Below are 18,799 nucleotides of genomic sequence, written 5' to 3'. Positions count from 1 at the left end.
AGCAGAACTCTTGATTATTCCCTAAACAGAGTGAGCTTACCATCCTGCATTTTATGAGATAGGTTCATGACAAGTTAAACACATCTACAATCAAACATCTACATATTGCTACCATTAGGCACATTTCATATCTTATTGAAATATATATATATAAAGAATGTTGAGATGAATGCAATGATCCAGTGAACAAAGATTTAAATACAGCCCTGTCTATTATATTTAAGAGAATCCCTGGCTGAAGACATACATCTTAGATATTAGGATGATTAGCCTGTGTAAATAGAAATGTATAAATGAACATGCAACAAGTGAGCTGGCAGCTATTTTTTTACACAGCATCATGCAAATTCCATCCATCATCCATTCTGCAACCTCAATCATTACACTCCTGAAATAGTATTTAGATTAATATAAAAATTGTATTTCATGGAAAGAAAGAAGAAAAATTTATTGGTTCAAACAAATGTTTAGAAATATGGGTCAGTTTTGCAATTGTGTGACCCTGCAATACATCCAACATTTGCAATGATTTCTGACTACACAGAAACAGCTGCTAGCCAAATAACTGTGGTTATTCAATAAAACTGTCAATTCTTTAAAATCCCTTTTAAATTGCACATTTTTGCCCACAATTGGCTAATTGGTAAAACTTTCCAACTCACTTGTATTGGACAGAATTTTAAAAAAATAAATAATTAAATTCTTATTTTATTCACAAATCCTGGCTCAGTAAAAAAAAAAATAAAAAGTTACATTTATTTTCCCCTAAATATGCTAACAGCCTTGTCATAACAAAAAGTAAAAGTAAAAAAAAAAAAAAAATAGAAATATCAAGGAAAGGAAATACTAATAAAATTTTGAGCATGTAATATGTTACTTTAATTAAAAAGAGATTAACAAGTACATTCATCAGAGTATTAACGGACATAAGAAACATTCTTGGAATATTTTCCAGAAACTTATTTTTAAAGTAGTGAGTATTTACAAAGTTTGATACATAGGTTGCCTGGAGAAGAGAGCAGGAGAATAGCCCAATTCCCGTGGGAAAGTTTAAAGAACCTTTGAAGAACATATTCCAAAGTCCATACTTGAAACTAACAGCCTCAGTTTCCCCCGAGAACAGAGATAACTGAATTTAAAAAAAGGAAGTAATTACGTGTGAGCTCGCAAATATTTGCATTCATGTCACTTTCTCCGACTGCAGATACAGCCACCATCACTCTATGCGTTGAAGAAGATAAAACTTCTATGGCGGAGCTACGCCTCCGTTGGAGATGGTTGAAAACATCTGATGTGGAGTGTCTACGTCCGTGAAAAAAGTTGCTGAGGATGCCAACAGCTGAGAGTCTCCGGGGCGATTCTTGCATGTTGTGTGTCCCTTCACCAAGTGATCCAGCTTCTAAGAGCACACTGCACACATATATGTGGAGCATCTAATGGCAGGATAGGCTGGAGTGTCACCATGGAAACAAAATCTCAATACTGCGTTCCAATAGGATATTGGAGATACTGTATACCTGGATGGATTAGAATACTTAACCCTTTCACTACTCAAGGCAAGTGTGTGTGTAAAAGGGTCTATGTAGCAACTAATAAGAATTGCTATGATTTACTACTGAAATGAAAACTGGACGAGTGAGAACACAGGTCCTGTTAAGTCATTTTAGTTTAGCTTCATTCGGTGCAGAGAGGAATAGAGTTGTCAACTCCGAGGGTGATTTTAGAAGTTAAGAATATGCAAGCAGAAAAAAAAAAAAGGATCTAGATGAAGTGGTCTGGGTGCACTGTGCCTGTTTCGTGAGGAAGTTAATGTTTTAATTGCAGGGTTTAAACACACCTGTAATGTCTGTCTTCCTGACAGCCACAGCCACTAGAGGCACTTTCAGTGCGAGTCAGACTCAGATCTCATAGAGAACATTTTGATTCCCCTTTGAGGAAGCATTGGATAGTCTGAGATCGTTAGTGTTGGGAGGGCAAGGAGGTGGGGTGGCAGTGCAAAGACCGGCACATCGTAGGCTGAAAGGTAGATGTGATTTTTTAATTTATTGCATACTGAGTGGTGGTGGTGATGGGGGGAGGATCGGCCCACAGACATTCAAATTGTTAGAGGAACACTATAACATTCCATTGAGATGCTAGGTTTGTAACGGTTAGCACTTCTTTAAGTGCACTTGTTAAGCTTTGTCCTTTTCTTAATGTTTCGTAATGTTGTATTTAATCTCTGGCAAATATAGTTATGTAAAGATAAAATGCAAACCAGTATAATTCAGTATTTGTTGGATAAGCTTGCTGTGTGGTAATAGAAAGGGTTAATAAACACAAGTGTTTGCTTAGCAGTTTCTTTTGTAAGAAACTCTCAAGGCCAACAGATGTTACTTGCTCTCTTCTTCCTCACCCTCCACTCAAGACAAGTGCAAACAAAGGGTATGTGCATTGCAGTGTATTATATGGGAGAAATTGTAGAAAGGGGATGGTAACTAAACATTTCTTTGCTTGTAACTGGTATCTTGTATTATATGTGCAACATTTCAAACTCTTTGCCCCTCAGAAACATTTTTTTCGCTGCTTCTCTCTCTATTGCAATAACGACTTGATCCTATACCTCCATTACTCCGGCCTCTGACTGGTTAACTGGAAAAGGCTATTTCAGAGTGTATTGGCTGTTTGAAAATCTCTTCAGTTAAAAAAATAAATAAATACATTTAAAAAAATTAGTTTGCAGTGTAACAGCTATCTCCCACTTTTCACGAGTCAACTTCCGTATTATATGTATTCCAAGTAGGTACTCTGCAGCACAGTGTATGAGAGATCAGTGTGAACCGAGCTGATAACATCACTCACAGCCAATCACTGTCGCCTTGCAATCTGGACCATTCTTCTTAGCACAAGTTGATAAATTATACTTAAAAATACAGATAAGGCAGGGACAGAGACTGGCTGCGGGGCAGTTAAGTCAACATTTTAGCTGACACTGATCTCTTATTGGCTACGCTTCACTGAGTACCTTCCAATCAACTTTTATGAAAAGAAAGCATACATGGGCTGCAGAAAGATTCATTTTTTGGATTTATTTAGTTTGAGGAAAACTAAAGAGATTTGGAAGTGAAAAAAATACAGTATCAACCTACGTTTCTACCCTACCTTTACCTTTTGTGTCACTCTAACCGACTCCCTCATTGAGCAGGACCCTCAATCCCTCTGTTCCTTGTCTGGTTACAAATACGTGTCTGTTAGCCCACCCATTGAACAGCGCTACGGAGCATGTTGGCACTTTATAAATAATAATAATAATAATCAGTTGTTGCTCGAAGTGAATCAATAGCTCCCCATTCATAAAACTGAGTGAAAAGGGAAAAACAGAGTCAGCGACCTCCAGTATGATTGCAGCAAAGATTCTAATGACTTTGGAAAGAAATGTTGCAATTAGCAAAATGAGACTATAAATACAGTAAAAGAACCAGCAAGGAAAATAAACTATGGGAATTTTAAGTGCAGCATGTTTTAGGTACTGGGATTTTGAATGGGAGGGCGACACACGAGCCAGTGACATAATTATATAGTGCGAAGACAGATGATAAAGAAGAAAAATGTGGTATGTTGAATGGATAACAGAAATATACTCGTTCCAATATTTTCAGAATCTTCCAGTTTAGTGACATAGAAACCCAGTTTGCTCTTCGTGGTGGCATTTATGTTAGTGTCTCCGATTGCTCAGTTGAAGATCAGCTTGGTTTCCAAGACAAGGAGATAACATCCGATTTCCAAGACTTGCCTGAACGTTTTTGTGCAATGCACAGTATCACGTTATTATACAAAATTGCACACATTGAAATCTCTTTTATAAAACAGGCTTGGACTTTGAATACAACTGTTAACATTTGCTTAGAGGTTCGCAGATCTGCCCAGTTTGCAATAGGGCAGACAGAAAAAGATTGTGTTTTGTTCGAACCTGGACTGAAAAAATCTAGAAGTGGTGGAATCACCTTTTCGGGCAGAGGGAGATAGGGATCAGGTAAACCTAAACACCATTGTGTCCATAAGAAGTAAATAGGTCTATGCCAAGTCATGGTTGATTCCTGGAGGCACTGGGACAAACTGATACTGTATTAAAATGATTCAAGAGTTAATTTATGAGCGGTGATTCCTCTCTGCATGAAGGATGCTAGTATCCATCCTCTACACCTTTGGCTCTCCAGATCATGTGGACTACATCTCCCATAATGCTCTTACAGCCATCATATTAGCAAAGCATCAGGAGAGATGTAGTCCACACAGGACCAGTGCAAGAATTTTTGCCTCCCTAGGCAAAAAACAAATTTGTCACTCCATTCACTCCACAGTGGTGCTGTAGGTTTAACTCGGCAAGATAAAACATTGCCTTACCTTGAAGGGCTAAACATACCTCTAGTACCTGTCACACTGACAGCCACTAGAGGCACATCTTCTGTTGAAAGTGCATAGAGTTTGCCACTTATGCGCATCAGGTCCCCAATGCTCCTGCATGAAGAACATTGGATTGGACCAGTGTTGTCCCATCAGTGACATTAAGCAAGGTAAGGAGGCAAGCAGTGCAGAGGGAGTCTTGGTGCTTGACAATTTTTAATAAAAGTAAAACCCCCTTTTTTTTTCTTTTTAGATCATTTTATGGTGGGGGGGGGGGGGGGGGGGTATTTCAATCTATGTAGGGACATATACACTACAGTATTTGGAGTACAGGTTTATATTCCTAACACTATAGTGTTCTTTTAAAACTATTGATTTTTTTTTTTTTTTTTTTTATAAGATGGTCCTTTCTGCCCAAATGCAATCACTGATACATACACACCCTCATTCACTCACTCACACTCAATGATCCACATAATCACAATTATTGACCAATGCACACACACATTCGCCGACTCATGCAGAGTGACACACACACACACACACACACACAGACTCAAGCAGACATAAAATTACTTGTGTTGGCTGACACACACACTGTCCCTAGCAGACACACACACTCTCCCCAGCAGACACATACTGACCCTAGCAGACACACACACACACACACACACCATCTGTAGCAGACACATACACACTGTCCCCAGCAGACACACATACACCGTCCCTAGCAGACAGACACACACACACACACTGTGCCTAGCAGACACACACACACATTGTGCCTAGCAGACACGCACACACTATCCCTAGCAGATACACACACAAACACACACACACACTGACCCATGCAGACACACACACACACACACACACACACTGTCCCTAACAGACACGCACACACTGTCCCTAGCAGATACGCACACACAAACATACACACACTGACCCATGCAGATGCAGACACAAACACACACACTGTTCCTAGCAGACATACACACACACACACTGACTCAAGCAGACACACACACACACACACTATCCCTAGAAGACAGACACACACACTGTCCCTAGCAGACACCCACCCACCACCTGAAGCAGGCAGACACACATTCTTTAAAACATACACTATGAAATGTCCCTCTAACCTTAATTTCATATTGGCTCTCCATGTGTCCCAGGCTTCCACATTGCACCTTGCTGCCTCGCTCTCAGCTCCACCTCCGCTATTCTCCCACCCACTTGACCCCAAGTACAGGGCAAGGGGCGAGAGCAATCGAGCAATGCGCCCTTGCACTGCTCTGGCTTTTTCAATCGGTGGGGGGCAGCTCTCTGTGGTAGTTGCATGCGGAGGTTGATGCCACCAGGCACTGGTCTGCATCTATGTAAGTGCTCCCTAGCATCCGGTGCCATGACCTGCGGAATGCAATACAGAATTAGTCCCTCATAGAGGGACTAGCATTAGAGCTACTGCCTGTGCCCCGCTTGAGCAGCACCCTAGACGGCCACCTAGTTGGCCTATAGGGAGCGCCGGCCCAAGTCCACAACATCTGGAGTACAGAAGGTTACCTGCCCCATCTCTATATTAATAATCAAAATAAAATAATTTAAAAGGAATGTGATCTCTTCGGTAGGCTTTATTCTGTCAACTGATAACACATTTGTGTTCACTACAATAATACACAGCAAAGTATATTACCTGCACTCATGTCTGCGAGTTGCGTGGTGCTAACGGGTGAGCTGCATTGGAATTCATTCTGTATCATTACTCGGGAAGCCATAACTGGGCCTACTATAAAAACAAAGAGAAACGGAGTCAACCCACACAGAAATATTGCATTCTTATTTATTTATATTTAAACATAACTTATCTACAAATGTCACGCCTAGCACACAGATTGAATAATTTGAAAATCACAGTAGAAATTCACAAGCAAATCATTTAGAAAATTGGCTTTAATATAGAGTAATAATATAAACAGAATTACCACGTCATGCAGTTTAACAACTGACATTACATATAACAAGCTACAGTTTCCCCTCTTCAGAGACTTAAATGATATTGCACAGTCTGTCAATACAACATATTTCATAGATATTACTATGACTCAACTTAGAAAGATGACAGGTTTTGTTGGTACTGCCAAAAAATGAAACCTGTGACCACCCTAAATTTTTATTTGTTCTGCAACTGGTGTCACCTTAGCGGTATTTTACAAATCTTTACCAAACTGTACTCAGCACAAGAAATAGTTTGTATTATTCATTTTTAATATCTTAAAGTGGAACCATCACTTCTTTAGAAATTACACCTGTTTAAAACATTACAAATATCCAGTTAACTTTATTTCACGATACACTCTTTTTTTTATCTTAAATGTATATTAAAAATTTAGAAAATTATTCCAATTCAGTTCAGGCACAGCCAGAAAACAAATTGCAAAAGGGACACTCTAGGCATTTTAACAAGTCTTACTGAAGTTGTTATGGTGCCTGCAGTCCTGCCCCCCTGGAGAAAAGGTAAGTAGTTTGTAAAAAAATTTATTTTTATTTTTTTTTACAAATGAAGGACCAAAATGTTAAGGTGCATCGGTACTGTAGTGTTTGAAATACAGCTATGTATTGTTAACACTACAGTGTTCTTTTAATCACACACAGAAGGCTCCTGCAGGGCATTGAAGGCTCCTAACATAGCAAGAGAGAAGATATTCTAACTTAAACAGAATGTACAATAAAGGAAGTTTAAGCATTAGATCTTTATTTAAAGGAATTGTTTAGGAAGGTTGTGAAAGTCACATGCAAGTAGGTGTAACTAGGATTGTATAAACAACGTTATTTAACTCTTAAATGGCAGAGAACTGAGCAGTAAGACTAAATAGGGCATGCTCTCTACACCAAAACTGCTTCATTTAGCTAAAGTTGTTTTGGTCCCTATAGTGTCCCTTTAAATTTTATTTTTTACATATATTTATCAACTATACAGAATTACTACACACAAAATTACAATTCCTGAGAAATGACAACTCACCTTTAAAGGGGCATGCATCACTTTAGGACAATTATCTTATTCAAAAGCTTTGGCTTTGAATGGTGCAGTTGCCTCACTCAGCAGGTTGAAAAAAACCAGGTAAATGTGATTTTTATGCTTTCAACATCCACGCTAGGGGGTATACTGGTGTAGCCAATCAGTCTCATATCCCTAGGAATGCTGTAAAAGTGCACTGGGCATGCCTGACAGATTTATTCATGTGCAGTTGGAAGACCTCTTTACCTTGCAACTTCGTAACAGGAGAGGAACATTGAGAGTCTGATCAGTCTATCGATACAGCACCGACTCTAGTGTTGTGTTTCTCTCTCCTGCTGCTGAAAAATGATGCCCTATTTCTGTCACTAGTGTATTGAACTAAAATGGCGCTTAGTAAATAAGGAGGGGGAGGGGGAGACTGGAAAAACTCCCTTAGCTGAGAGGTGTGCCTAAAAATGCAATATGAGCAAGTTTATATACATTCCATACTTTTCAAAACGTTCTCACTTTATTTTATTAAAGACACGGAGGCTCCTATTATGCATATCTCTTTCTTTATTTCCTCAGCAGCAAAGATAGAGGAATATAAATATTATCAAAATGAAAGAAAAAACTGTACAGGCATAACGAGTAGCCAATCACATAACAGAGGAAGTAGCTATATAAGTCCTGTGTCTCCCACAATCCCCCTCTTTCTTTGCTGCTTCCTCAGACAGCTAAGTATTTTACTTGAGCTCTCCTACTCATTGCATTTTATTTACTTGTGAGTTTTGCTTATGCTTTGTTTCATTATTGTCGTTTTTATTTATCGTTGATTACTAACTAGTACCTACATCGTTGGTGTATTTGGGGGTTCCCTTAGAGGCTTTGCCCGCCGCCGCGGGCTGTTTTTCCCCTCCTACCGCCCCTGTTGCCGCTTCCCGGCGCTATCTCAGCCGCGTGGCCCTTTCCCTGTGAACGCGACTGAGTGTGCTCGTTTTCCCCTCTCGCGGGCTGCCCACGCGGGTAGGTGCACGCGCCCCTTCCCCCGCCTGGAGCCGGTCCACGGGCACACCCTGACACGTGCGGCGGCCATTTTGGGCGACCATTCGTTTCACCCTGCTGTGCCGCGCGGTCGGTCCCTTTCCTACGGGTCCCCTTGCTACACCAACGATCAGGTTTAGCCCTTTTTTCTGTTCTACTGGGTTAATCAACCCATTTTTCTAGTATTCAGTTTTGATTCTCTTGTACCTCACTATGCAGGATAGCAAAGATGGGCCTACTGTCCCCTCTGGGGATTTTACGATAGATAATCCCGAGGGCGCTATGGCCTCTCAGGAACTCCAGGCCTTGTTAGAAGCTACTATGGCTTCTTCCCTTGAAAAGGCTATTGCCTCCGCTATGGGGACTGTTTCATCCTCCTTTGCCCAGTCACTTCAGTCTGTGCTCTTGCCTTCTATGGCTGCCCCTAACCCCCTGGGTGCGGGGTCCCCTTCCCCTGCCCTAACTGTGCCGGGTGCCCGTAAGGCGAAGGCAAAGGCTAGACATCTCGGGTCCCACTCCTCGATGCAGGCTTTGCCTGTCATGACTGACACGCCTCTGGCGGTCGCAGATAGCGCGCATCCCACGCGCACAAGAGCCCCTGGCCGGGCTAAAAAGGCTAGATTGTGGAAACGGGCTAGAGCCCTGGATGATGGGTCGGATACCGACCGGAGTGTGGACAATGATTCCGATGTTATGGAATATGACTCCTATGGGGAGGACGAGTCTGGCGAGGATCAACCCCTTACGGGTGTCACCCCTTCTGGGTCCTCTGCCGTCCCCCGTAGAAAAGTGCCAGACCCCGCTGGGGATAATGAAAAAGGGCTTTTAGACCCACAGGGGAACCCCCTGTTTGACCCGGACGACCTGCGTCACCCGCGGTCTGCCGAATGGGTCCCTCCGGACCATATCGCCCAGTATGTGGCTAAGAGGATTCGCACACCTCTGTCAAAGGAAGGCCGCAATAAATTGCGTGCCGAATGCCCACGACCTTCCCTCCCTGGCGCTGCCTGTAAGACCCCTGAAGTGGACCCTCAGATTGCCCAATTTCTTAATAAGTCTGGGTGGAAGCCTAAAAAGGGTCTTGACCACTCCCTAAAAGGGTGCCAGGATAAAATTCTGGATACGCTGGGCCCCCTGTCTAAGCTGTACGAGCTCCTTGAGGCAGCCCGTAATGGCGACTCAGTTCTAGATATGGATGTGGCCATCGGGTGGGTCCAGCGAGCTATATGCCTTGTGGGGAATGCCAACACGGCTATGTCTTCCGAGAGACGCAAGGCTATTCTCTTGAAAATAGACCCTAAACTGGCTGCTATGACCGTAGCTGAACCTGACTCAGCCGATGAGGGGATGTTGTTCGGCACATCCTTTGTGAAGGACATGGGGTCCTATGTAAAAACCTTTACGGCTATTGACAAGGCGCAAGCTAATATGAAGCGCGTCTTCGCGCCCAAGGTTTTCGGTGGGGCCGGGCGTAGCAGGAACCGTCCTCCCGGCCGTGGTTTCCGAGGCTCATTCAGGGCCAACAGAGGTTCCTTTTTCCCCTCTCGAGGGCTCCAGGACCCGAAAACGCCTCCTTTCTTCCCGGCTAGAGGGAGATCGTGGGGCTCTAGATACCCCCGTGGTGGGTCGTCGGGCAGACGCCCTTATGGTGAGTACCCCTTCTTCCCTTCTCGATCAGGTTCGGGTGGCGGGGAGGCTAGCCTTATTTTACCCAAGGTGGGCAGTTATTACCTCAGATGCTTGGGTTCTGCAATGCGTAAAGGGTTACCAACTAGATTTTGTTTCCCTGCCGGTCCAAACGTATACCCCCAGGGAATTGTCCCTCCCACGGGAGCAGGACGCGATGATCTCCGCGGAAGTCGCGGAGATGTTCTCAAAGGGCGCCATCGAAGAATTGCCGTTCGCCACTCCAGGCTTTACGAGCAATCTCTTCCTTGTACCCAAGAAAGGGGGCGGTGTCCGCCCAGTGATAAACCTTCGCCCTCTCAACGCCTTCCTACGCTACCAACATTTCCAGATGGAAGGCATCCATTGTCTCAGAGACCTTCTGAGACAGTCGGATTGGATGGCCAAATTGGACCTGAAGGATGCGTACTTCACGGTTCCAATAGCGATAGAATCCAGGGACTACTTGCACTTCACCTGGCACGGACGGCGTTGGCGTTTTACATGCCTTCCGTTCGGCCTCTCCTCGGCTCCTTGGTGTTTCACCAAGGTTATGAAGCCGGTGGTGTCGTTCCTCCGTACCCGAGGGGTTCGACTAATTATTTACCTGGACGACATCCTGATCATGTCACAGTCGTTGGAATGCCTGAAGTTGCATTTAGACTGGACGATCAACCTCTTACAGAACCTAGGTTTTCTGGTGAACTGGGACAAGTCGGTCCTGACACCCGCCCAGTCTATGGAGTTCCTGGGGTTCCAGGTGGATTCCGTGCGGCAGTTCCTGTACTTACCAGAATCCAAGATAAAAGCCATCCAGAAGGAGCTCCGTCGAGCTCTTCGCGCTTCGGACTTGTCAGTCCGGCAGTTGGCGAGGATCATCGGCCTACTGGCCTCCTCCATTCAGGCGATATTCCCAGGCCCCTTACATTACCGGGCTCTCCAACGGCTCAAGGGGTCACACCTACGTTCGGGTCGATCGTACGAATCCCGACTTTGTCTGGACGAGGAGTCCAGAGACGAACTGGTATGGTGGTTGGCACACATGGAAGCCTGGAACGGAAAAGCAATTTTCGGTTCCGTTCCGGACGTGGTCATGGAATCAGATGCCAGCTTGCACGGCTGGGGGGCTCGTTGTGGCGACATCTCCACGGGGGGCAGATGGTCCGACGCAGAGAAGTCGTTACACATCAACTGCCTGGAACTCCTGGCGGGGGCCTTTGCGATTCGCAGCCTTACCCCTGGAAAGGCGAACTGTTGTGTTCTCCTCAAATTGGACAACGTATCGGCAGTCCGATACATAAATCACTTGGGCGGAACCAAGTCCAAAATGTTGGCTCTGCTGGCGAAGGACTTTTGGCAGTTCTGCCTCCTAAACAACGTCTCGGTGACGGCGGAACACATTCCGGGTCTGGACAATTCAGGTGCGGATTGGAACTCCAGACATTTGAGAGACTCGGGAGACTGGCATTTGCACGCCTCGGTCTTCCAAAGCTTAAACAGGTTGTGGGGTCGGTTCGAGATGGACCTGTTCGCATCTCGACTGAACACTCAGTTACCGAGGTTCTTCAGTTGGAGACCGGACCCGGCGGCAGTGGCGACGGATGCCTTTCTTCAAGAATGGCCTCCAGGCCACCTGTATGCCTTTCCCCCATTCAACATGATCGCTCGTACGATCTCGAAGCTGGTTCGTCACGACTGTTGTCTGACCCTGATCACCCCTCTGTGGAGATCACGGCCGTGGTTCCCTCGTCTGATGGAGTTGTCCATAGACTTCCCTCGTCTGTTGCCGAACTTCCAGGACCTCCTTCTGGATCCGGATGGGAACTCGCACGAATTGGTGCTCCAGCACCAGTTGCCCCTGGTAGCATGGTTCCTTTCAGGGGACGCTGGCTTGTCCCTGACGTTCCACAGTCGACTCTCTTGCTCCTCGATAACGCCTGGGCTCCGGGCACACGATCAGCTTACCGAGCTGCATGGAAGTCTTGGGCTGATTGGTGCATGGAACGGGCAGTGGATCCCATATCTGCCCCTCTCCACTTGATACTGGGGTTTCTTACAGCCCTGTTCGACTCAGGCAAGGCGTACAGGACTATCAATGTTTTTCGATCGGCCATATCGGCCGGTCATGGTGGTTTGGAAGGTGTACCCATCGGCAAACATCCTTTTGTATGCCGTCTTCTCAAGGGTATTCGCTTCGTCCGTCCGCCTAGGTCGCGGTTTTCGACATTTTGGGACGTCAACATTGTGTTGCGTTTTCTGTCGGATTGGTACCCTAACCAGGACTTGACTCTTAAACAACTATCCTCCAAGATGGTTATGCTGTTTTGCCTGGTCTCTTGTAAGAGAGTCTCCGATGTTAGGGCTCTTGACTGGGGTGCCTTTGTGTTTACGCCGGATGGCGTTACTTTCACCATATCTAGGAGAACTAAGTCGGCGTCCAAATCCTTCGTATATCCTAGATTCCCGTTGTGTCCGGCGCTCTGCCCGGTGGATTGTTTGAAGGCCTATATAGAGGCTACACGTGCGGTGCGCTCATCTGAACGCCATCCCCTATTCATTTCGTTTAAGGCTCCTCATCGCCCAGTATCGACTCCGACGCTGGCGCGTTGGATTCGTTGGCTTTTATCCCTAGCGGGTATAGACACATCTGTCTTTACGCCTCATTCTGTAAGGGGTGCTATGGCCTCGAAGGCATCCACAGTTGGTTGCCGCCTAGAGGACATCATGCGCGCAGCGGACTGGTCCCGAGAGTCGACCTTCAGAGACTTCTATTTCAGACCAATTGAACACGTCGCATCTCAGGTGATAGCACAGCTTTAAACTTGCATAATAGGAGCCTCCGTGTCTTTAATAAAATTCCTAGATTTTACTAGTAACATGACGTAAAGTCATGATTTTATTAAAGACACGGAGGCGAGTATTATTCCCTCCCACCCTCCCGGTGTGGATTTGGGATTGGAGATGCTTCGATGCAATACAAGTACGTGGGCAATTGGGTCTGTATTGAGTTCATGTTTTTGTACTGTGTAGTTTTTATCATGCTTAGATGATTTGACAGTTTTATATTGATTTCTAATCATGTATATATTCTATTTCAGAATCATGTTTCATGTAGATCCCTCACGTTTATGTTTGGTAAGTCTACAGTTTGAGTTTGGAAATTACCATATTTTTCTATCTTTTTTAGCTTGAAGTTCTCGTTTTGTTTCCCGTTTCCTGTTTGGATCAAGTGGGACATCGTTTATCTTACCTGGTCTTCGGTTGCGCAAGAAAGAGGGGGATTGTGGGAGACACAGGACTTATATAGCTACTTCCTCTGTTATGTGATTGGCTACTCGTTATGCCTGTACAGTTTTTTCTTTCATTTTGATAATATTTATATTCCTCTATCTTTGCTGCTGAGGAAATAAAGAAAGAGATATGCATAATACTCGCCTCCGTGTCTTTAATAAAATCATGACTTTACGTCATGTTTCTAGTAAAATCTAGGAATTTTGGTTTGTAAATATATGTTTAAAAAGTGTTTGCTTGCGGATTTTAAAAATAATTGTCAAGTGATGCATGTCCTTTTAAGTATTACAAAATACACACAAAAGTAAACAAATTTATGTTGGGGAAATTCAGAATTATTTTGCTACAAAATAAACTTATTATGACAGTTATTGTGTAGTAATAAAAATGTAATGATAAAACATTTGTATGCAGATTTAACAAGACATAAAAAAATCAGTATAAAAAAAAAAAAAACAGCATGCAAAGGCTTGACAGATAGGTTTAACCCCTTAGCAACAGAAATAATTGTCCAAGTTCTGACCACAACAAAACCTGGAATATGACTATATGTCCGTTCAACCAGAATTCACCTTTCATATCAAGTGCACCCACACTTATTATATATAATTTTATCCAGGGGAAACAGGGCATTCATTTCACATCAAATATTTATATATGGGAAACAATTTAATATATAAAAAGAAATAAAAAAAAAAAAGTGTGTAAAGTTGGAAAATTATATGTGGCTTTCCACACCCTGGAAAGTTAAAGGGAAACTCCAGTGCCAGGAAAACAATCCGTTTCCCTGGCACTGCAGGTCCCCTCTCCCTCCAACGCCACAATCCCCGGTTGCTGAAGGGGTGAAAACCCCTTCAGTAACTTATCTGAGGCAGCGACGATGTCCCACGTCGCTGCTTCTTCCTCCGCCACCGCTCCTCCCTCTGACTGCGTCGGCCGGTGGGCGAGACTGATCCCACCCACCGGCCGGGAAGACCTAATGCGCATGCGCGGCAATGCCGCGCATGCGCATTAGCGCTCCCCATAGGAAAGCATTGAAAATGCATTTCAATGCTTTCCTATGGGGAAATGAGCGACGCTGGAGGTCCTCACACAGCGTGAGGACATCCAACGACGCTCTAGCACAGGTTTCCTGTGCTAGAAACCAGGAAGTGCCCTCTAGTGGCTGTCTAGTTGACAGCCACTAGAGGTGGAGTTAACCCTGCAAGGTAATTATTGCAGTTTATAAAAAAAACTGCAATAATTACAGTTGCAGGTTTAAGAGTAGTGGGAGTTGGCACCCAGACCACTCCAATGGGCAGAAGTGGTCTGGGTGCCTGGAGTGTCACTTTAAAGCAGGGGTTCTCAACCCAGTCCTCAGGACCCCCTACCAGTCCAGGATTTGGGGATTGCTTGGGTGTGTCTAAGGTGTTTAGAAAAAGGGGAAAAAAACAGCTTAGATTCTAAGGTGTTTTTTTGTCTTTTTCTAAACACCTTAGACACACCCAGGTAATCCCTAAACCGTGGACTGGTCCTTGAGGACAAGGTTGAGAACCCCTGCTTTAAAGTGTCAAATATAAGGCTTGCCAGATTTGCTGGACCTACGTTGCCTTTGAGACCGTATGGCAGTCCAGGAATTTAAATTACCCCCATCATGGCATACCATTTACAAAAGTAGACAACCCATTATTTATGCAAAATGGGGTATGTCCAGTCTTTTTTAGTAGCCACTTAGTCTCAAACTCTGTCCAAAGTTAGTGTTCATACTAACTGATGCTTTTTATGCCTGTTGCTGGTCCAGCAAAAATATAAAATGGTGATCGCATACTAACATTTAAAAACATATATATATATATACACTGAACAAAATTATAAACGCAACACTTTTGTTTTTGCCCCCATTTTTTATGAGCTGAACTCAAAGATCTAAGACTTTTACACAAAAGGCCTATCTCTCAAATATTGTTCACAAATCTGTCTAAATCTGTGTTAGTGAGCACTTCTCCTTTGCCGAGATAATCAATCCACCTCACAGGTGTGGCATATCAAGATGCTGATTAGACAGCTGATTATTGCACAGGTGTGCCTTAGGCTGGCCACAATAAAATGCCACTCTAAAATGTGCAGTTTTACTGTATTGGGGGATCCGGGGCGTTCCAAAAACCAGTCAGTTTCTGGTGTGACCACCATTTGCCTCATGCAGTGCAACACATCTCCTTCGCATAGAGTTGATCAGGTTGTTGATTGTGCCCCGTGGAATGTTGGTCCACTCCTCTTCGGAGGCTGTGCGAAGTTGCTGGATATTGGCAGGACCTGGAACACGCTGTCGTATACGCCGATCCAGAACATCCCAAACATGCTCAGTGTGTGACATGTCCGGTGAGTATGCTGGCCATGCAAGAACTGGGATGTTTTCAGCTTCCAGAAATTGTGTACAGATCCTTGCAACATGGGGCCTTGCATTATCATGCTGCAACATGAGGTGATGGTCGTGGATTAATGGCACAACAATGGGCCTCAGGATCTCGTCACGGTATCTCATGCAGATGAGCTTCCCTGAGACGGTTTCTGACAGTTTGTGCAGAAATTCTTTGGTTATGTAAACCGATTCTTGCAGCAGCTGTCCTGATGGCTGATCTCAGACAATCTTGGAGGTGAAGATGCTGGATGTGGAGGTCCTGGGCCAGTGTGGTTACACGTGGTCTGCGGTTGTGAGGCCGGTTGGATGTACTGCCAAATTCTCTGAAACGCCTTTGGAGACGGTTTATGGTAGAGAAATGAACATTCAATTCACATTCAACAGCTCTGGTGGACATTCCTGCAGTCAGCATGCCAATTACACGCTCCCTCAAAACTTGCAACATCTGTGGCATTGTGCTGTGTGATAAAACTGCACATTTTAGAGTGGCCTTTTATTGTGGCTGGCCTAAGGCATACCTGTGCACACCTGTGCAATAATCATGCTGATTAGATCTAATCAGCATCCTGATATGCCACACCTGTGAGGTGGATGGATTATCTCGGCAAATGAGAAGTGCTCCCTAGCACAGATTTAGACAGATTTGTGAACAATATTTTAGAGAAATAGGCCTTTTGTGTACATAGAAAAAGTCTTAGATCTTTGAGTTCAGCTCATGAAAAATGGGGGAAAAAAAAAGTGTTGCGTTTATAATTTTTTTCAGTGTGTTCAGTTTGTTCATACACATACATATATACACACACACACACACACACACAAAGGACCATGTAAGCCAACTACAAGAGTACATATATTTGTACAGTATCAAAATATTTATTACCGTCATCTTTAAATTACAGCTTATGCTAATGAAATAAATTACACCTAACTTTACCCGTGTTTTAGAATATAAACCAATTCACCGTCTAGTAGATACTTTTACGACTCTCCTATCCCTTGGGCACCCATCACATTGCACCACTTTTGGTAGGTACTAAACACTGCATACCAGTAACAACCCCACAAGACTTGCTGTTTTGGAGATGCTCTGACCCGGTCGTCTAGCCGTCACTATTTGGCCCTTGTCAAAGTCACTCAGATCTTTTCGCTTGACAATTTTCCCTGCTTCCAACACATGAAATTCAAGAACTGATTGTTCACTTAAAGCATGATATATCCCACTGTTTGACAGGTGACATTCTAATCAATATTATTCCCATCACCTGTTAGTGGTTTTTAACACCTTAAGGACTGATCCAAATGTACACGCTGTGATCAAAACAAAACCTGGAATTTGACTATGTCTTTTCAACTGTAATTCAACTCTTTCATATTGTGTGCACCCACACTTATTATATAGAATTTTATTCAAGGAAAACAGGGCTTTCATTTTACATCAAATATTTAGCTATGAAACATAAATTAATAAGAATCAAATATTTTAAAAATGGGAGAAAATAAGAAATTTTATTTTTTTTAGTTCTGCATGAAATTTTAACTGTGAATGTGAAAGTGTTTGCTTTTACTGCAATAAAATACATATTTGTATTCAGCGATGTCTCACGTGTAAAATAGTACCATTGTGTGCAGGTTTTATGGTGTTTTGGGAAGTTACAGTTTTTTCACATTGAAATTCGCCAGATTGGTTACGTTGCCTTTGAGACCGTATGGTATCCCAGGAATGAGAATTAGCCCCATGATGGCATACCATTTGCAATAGTAGACAACCCAAGGTATTGCAAATGGGGTATGTCCAGTCTTTTTTAGTAGCCACTTGGTCACAAACACGGGCCAAAGTTAGTGTTAATATTTGTTTCTGTGTGTGTGAAAAATGCAAAAAAAACTAATGTAAACGCCAATTTTGGCCAGTGTTTGTGACTAAGTAGCTTCTAAAAAAGACTGGACATACCCTATTTGCAATACCTTGGGTTGTCAACAACCATTTTGGACTCAACTATATATTTGTTTATCTATTATATAATACATACTGCATATATCACTGTACATATCAAAATTGTTGTGCTACCCCTAGCTCTATCTTTTGTGATTTATACTTTTATGCTCCCAAGATGGTCTGCCCAACCTAAACCTGGCAAAGCTTCAAGGAAGTTGTCTTCTAAAATTTGTGAACCTACCTTTGGTCACTTCAGCTCTAGGATATTCTTAAAATGTCACTTTAAACAATGTTCTTACTTGCCCATTGCCCCTTTTTTCTCAATTATGAGAACTCCAAGCTTAAAATTCCATTGTCGCATCCAGTCAACTACCCACCAACATATTCAAAATCATCTTCTCTAACCTTCACAAAGCTTGCAAATTGTCCATTATTTTTGTTTTGCCTCTCACCCGATCATTTAATTTTCCTTTCCCTAACAGCCACCATTAATCTTATCCGATTCAACAAGATATGTCTGTTAGTATTTAACTAGGTGTCTTTATTTCTCATGTGAAATTGCTATTTAATTATTTTATTTTAAACCTTCCTTGATAAGCTACTATGCAAACAACGTAAAACAAATCAATCTCTGAAATGGAATACGTTAAAACGTTTCCTAACAAAAAAAAGAATAAACAAACTAATCTATGGTTTCAACTTTCCAAAAAGGGTTGGTAAGAGAGTCTAGTCTCACCTGATCGCCTTCGTTTGATGGATGATCGGAAGCACAGAAGACTTGTGGACATTGTGAAGTTTCTCTTGAATGTTCACACAGAACAGAAATGCAATTTCATTTCAGATTTTTGTAGGATGTATTCAGCATTGCCAGAAAACAATTGTATGCTTGTCCACCCGGCCTTTTAGCTGAGGAGGGCAGGATTCTTTCCAAATGCATGGCTTTAAATAGATGCCAACGTGATGTTATCAGCGACCCGACTCCCACATGTCACATTGACACTTTACAGGAAAACCGTAACTCTCTAAACTGGCACTGCCTACCTTGCATCTATTTAATGCAACAATTTATATATTTAATTATGCT

General features: G+C 43.2%; 1 protein-coding gene across 1 annotated transcript in view; it reads right to left on the bottom strand.

The window, feature by feature from the left end:
* Positions 1–18,476, bottom strand: part of PTPDC1 (protein tyrosine phosphatase domain containing 1) — a 35,633-nt gene extending 17,157 nt beyond the window's left edge. Inside the window, exons 1-2 of the mRNA XM_063426924.1 lie at positions 18,452–18,476; positions 6,080–6,172 (exon numbers count right to left, since the gene is read on the bottom strand). Of these exons, the coding sequence (XP_063282994.1) occupies positions 6,080–6,161 (82 nt within the window). The 5' untranslated portion in view covers positions 6,162–6,172; positions 18,452–18,476. The remainder of the gene's footprint in view (positions 1–6,079; positions 6,173–18,451) is intronic.
* Between the last annotated feature and the right edge of the window lie 323 nt (positions 18,477–18,799).

The sequence above is a fragment of the Pelobates fuscus genome, chromosome 7 (genome assembly GCF_036172605.1).
Source record: "Pelobates fuscus isolate aPelFus1 chromosome 7, aPelFus1.pri, whole genome shotgun sequence".
Lineage (NCBI taxonomy): Eukaryota > Metazoa > Chordata > Amphibia > Anura > Pelobatidae > Pelobates > Pelobates fuscus.
Note: the sequence above shows the minus strand (reverse complement) of the source record. Positions and strands in the feature narration are given on the sequence as shown.